Source organism: Otolemur garnettii, unplaced genomic scaffold, assembly GCF_000181295.1.
Source record: "Otolemur garnettii isolate 467f Iridium unplaced genomic scaffold, OtoGar3 scaffold00021, whole genome shotgun sequence".
Lineage (NCBI taxonomy): Eukaryota > Metazoa > Chordata > Mammalia > Primates > Galagidae > Otolemur > Otolemur garnettii.
Genome location: NW_003852416.1, coordinates 11,014,948 through 11,019,023, shown reverse-complemented (window position 1 = coordinate 11,019,023; position 4,076 = coordinate 11,014,948). Strand labels below are relative to the sequence as shown.

General features: G+C 49.4%; 1 protein-coding gene across 1 annotated transcript in view; it reads left to right on the top strand.

The window, feature by feature from the left end:
• The window catches only part of DUSP5 (dual specificity phosphatase 5), a 15,136-nt gene that overhangs the window by 977 nt on the left and 10,083 nt on the right, over positions 1–4,076 (top strand). The window contains exon 2 of the mRNA XM_023511770.1: positions 1,409–1,530. Within this exon, the coding sequence (XP_023367538.1) occupies positions 1,409–1,530 (122 nt within the window). The remainder of the gene's footprint in view (positions 1–1,408; positions 1,531–4,076) is intronic.

Genomic DNA, 4,076 nt, shown 5'->3' with positions numbered 1-4,076 from the left:
CGCCACTGGCAGAAGCTAAGGGAGGAGAGCGCCGCGCGCGTCGTGCTCACCTCACTGCTCGCCTGCCTGCCCGCTGGCCCGCGGGTCTACTTCCTTAAAGGTGAGCGCCGCGGGGACCCCCGCCACTCTTAACCCGCCCCGCGCCTCCCGGGCCCTGGGGTCCCCTCGTCCCGTGGGGTAGCCCTCTGCACTCTGGAAAAGGGAGTGTGCACGCTGCGACTTGAGGTGCGCTCGGAAGGGCCCTGCAAAATGTCAGCTCTCGGAGCTTTCCCCCCTCCCCACCCGCGTTCCTCGAAAGCGCCCGGCAGCCTGTCTGTCCGCTGGGCTGGGTGGAGTTGGTTATGCTGCGGGGGATGCTATTGCTTAGCACTCTGGGGGCCGTCGGCTCGTGCGGGACGCGGACTTCGCTGCTCCCACGGGGGTCAGGGGACTTCCCGATAACACAGATATGGCAGGATCAGTAGCGCACGACCCCGCCACCTCCACCTCTGCTAGCGTGGCGCCGTGGTGTCCCCGTCCTCCCGCCTAACCATCTGCGGTACTTAAGCTATGTCTTCACCGACTCCTCTTACCTTTCTGGGCCTGGCAAGTCTCCCCTTCCTTTCCTTTTCATTATATTGCTTTTTATTGTTTTCTTCCGGCCTCCTCTTCTCTGCTCCTGGGTCTTTCTCAAGCTCAATTTGGAGCAGACAGCCTTCTCACCCTTTTCACCTTCTCCCTCCCGCCAGCCCGGGATTATCTCTGGGACCCTTCCTGAGTTTAACCTCCTGCGGGCCAGGAAATGAGAGCAGTGCCACGGGGGCAGGGTGGTGAGGAGGAAATTCAGTGGCCTTTGATTTGAGACCTTCAAGAGCTGCCTGCCACTTGTCCCCACAGGCCTGCCCTTTTCACCTGCTGGAGAGAGATAACTTTGGCCTCTGGTGTTGGGTGGGTGGTTGACTCTCAAACTCCAGAGCATTGGCTTCTGGGTCACTTGCTATGGCGGCTCCTGCTTTGTATTTGAGTCCCTTCTAAACTGAAATGATACCGGGGAACCTGGCCTTGAGGGCCTTGGCCTTAGCCTCAGAGGGTCCCCAAGGCTCTGCCAACTCTAATGTTGACTTCTTGGGATGTAGTACACTGATTCCTTCCCCAAGGAGTGAGTTTTAAAGCCATATAACTTGAGAATGTCCCACATTCTGGGCCAGGAAGATTTGAGAGGCATGTGGGCAGCTACCCTCTCTATTGGCACCTCTGGCTGACTATCCCCTGTTGATTCCTATTAGGGAAATAACAGAGGTAGATGATCTTCTTAGTGCAGCCCCATCCACAGAGGACAGAGGATGGCCTCTCCCAGGCTCTGGGAGGTTTCACATATGGCTCCTGATGTCTTTTTCTTCCTGAGGTGGTTTTTGTCTCCTGTTCTTAGCAATGAGTATAGGAAAAGCTTCCACCTCTCCAGTAGCATGAAAGATGTTCCCAGAAACCCCTGCCAGTCCACCACTGTTCCCTACCTTTCTCTAAATGGACTGCTGACAGAAGCCGCAGAAAGTAGGCATTCTATACACCTACCTCTCAAGAAAACTATGTTTAAAATTATTATTAATGAAAGCAACAAAATTGCTTTTTAATGAAAGCATAGAACACATCTGTACTATGAAAAGCAAGTCATCTGAGTACCCTAGAACCCAGTTCCACTTCCTAGTGGCTGTTACCCCGTATTTCTTGTTAGTCTTTAGATAATTTTCCATAAGTATCTTTTAAAAATAGGTTGACTGTTGTATATTTCCTGTTCCAACCTTTTTCATCCACCTACATTTTAGAGATTTGTCCATATTAGAACATACATGCTCATCTCATGTTTAACCAGTTGGTAGGCTAAGCAGCACTGTTGGAAGCAGTGCTGTACAGGATACTTTGTCTGTGTGCTTTATCTTTCAGTAAAATCATGAGAATTGCCAGGTCAAGAGTTACATGCATTCAAATTTCAGTAGAAATTGCTTGATGCCTACCCTTATCCTAACACTACCAAACTTTAAGTTGTTGCTAGAGAAGATTTTTATTTTTCTAACTCATTTTCAGATATAAATGCAAGTTTTGATCTAGTGTCATCTCAGATCTTAGGGGGCAGTGCCTTTTACATTTCCCATAATCCTCTCTCCCCTTCCAAAAAACCCCACTATGATGAGAAGGTGATGAGTGACTCTCATGGTCAGTGTTTATTTATATGTAGCTTCTGTGCTATCTCTATTTCTCTGGTTATGCAGAGGTGATTGAAAACAGACTCTGAAGAAGGTTAAAGTAACCCTAAGAATCACCACAGCTCTTGCAAAGCAAGTGAAGCCCCAGAGAGGATTGTTCTGTCTCTCCACACCTCTGATGGGAGTGGGTGAAAGAGAGGAATCATCTAATCTGGAGGATTCCTCCAGACCCCAGCTTGAAGAGGCAGGGCTCTGTTTAGCTGTCCTCAACGACACTGAGACTCTTTGTCTGCCTGTCTTATTTTGTCAACAGGCAGGGAGGATCCAGCCCACACCCACACCTCCTGTCCATCCCCCTGACAGCCAACTCTTAAGAGATCTATTTAAAGCCAAGAAATGGGGTGACTTGAAGGCTCTTCTTCCCCAGGCCTCATTCAGAAGTTTGGGAGAACCTGGGCCATTCTTTTTTTTTCTGGCCAAGGCTGGATTTGAACCAACCACCTCTGGCATAAGGGGCTGGTGCCTTACTCCTTTGAGCCATAGGCACCACCCAAACCTGGGCCATTCTTAACTCCAAAATCCCATCCAAAATCAGTTTGTCTCCTAGAACCCAAAATGTTGAGGCTTAGGCATGGAAAGCTGTCAAGTGGTTTACTGAGGGACACCTCTCTGAGAAAGTTGTGGGTCAGTGTAAGCCTGTGGCATTCACTCTGTCCCCTGAAAGGAAAGTGGGTGGGAGGCTGTGGCTAGGTGGGGGACCCCAAGCCTTCCACCTCCTCCCTCTGTCTTCAGTCTCCAGTGTGGCCTCTTGTCATGGTGGGGTACATGGTCATTGTGGAGGACCAGAAGCTCACAAGGGAGTGAAGTGACCACTGGGGAAAGCTGAGTGTGCTGAGTGGGGGCCGGGCAGGGCGGTTCCTGTGAGCTGAGAGGAAGCAGTAATGCAAGATGACTCATTCTAGGAATTGGCTGCAGCTCCAGGGAGGGAGCTGGAGACCGCCATGTAATCCATTAACCATTTATCTACTGCAGGGCTTCAAACACTTTGGGATTGCAACACCCAATGTCAAAAGAAAAAAGGGAGGCTTTGTGGAAAATATGTGGTCTTAAAATATATGTTGAATTGATGATTTGACACTAAGTGCAGAAAAAGAAGTGGGGGTTTTTTTGTTTGTTTGTTTGTTTGTTTGTTTTTTGCAGTTTTTGGCTGGGGCTGGCTTTGAACCTGCCACCTCCAGTATATGGGGCTGGCACCCTACTCCTTTGAGCCACAGGCGCTGCCCCAGAAGAGTGTTTTCTTGATCTAGGAAATACTTCAGATTGCTCTGGGTTGGAAGCAAAAGGATTCCCTAAGTAAGCCTGGCCTGTTCACCTGGCAGCACTTGGCATTCTGAGAGTTCCAAGGCTCGTTTTTCATTTGGTTCTTCTCCAAGGAGACAAATGGGCTGGGAAGGCTCACATACATATATGTGCAAATTTCTATGACTTAGTAAGAGTGTTTTTACCATAAGTGATCCATTTGGAGAAATACAAATGTGATGTTAAGGATTCTTACAGTCAGCTGGGTCCAGTGGCTCTCCCCTGTAATCCTAGCACTTTGGGAGGCCAAGGCATGTGGATTCCCCGAGCTCAGAAGTTCGAGACCAGCCTGAGCAAGAGTGAGACCCTGTATCTAAAAAAATAGCCAGGTACTGGGGAGGCTGAGGCAAGAGAATTGCTTGATCTCAAGAGTTTCCGATTGCCGTGAGCTGTGAGGCCGCAGCACTCTACCGAGGGTAACGAAGTGAGACTGTTTCCAAAAAAAAGGATTTTTTTTTTTTTTTTTTTGAGACAGAGCCTCAAGCTGTCCCCCTGGGTAGAGTGCCGTGACATTACAGCTCACAGCAACCTCCAACT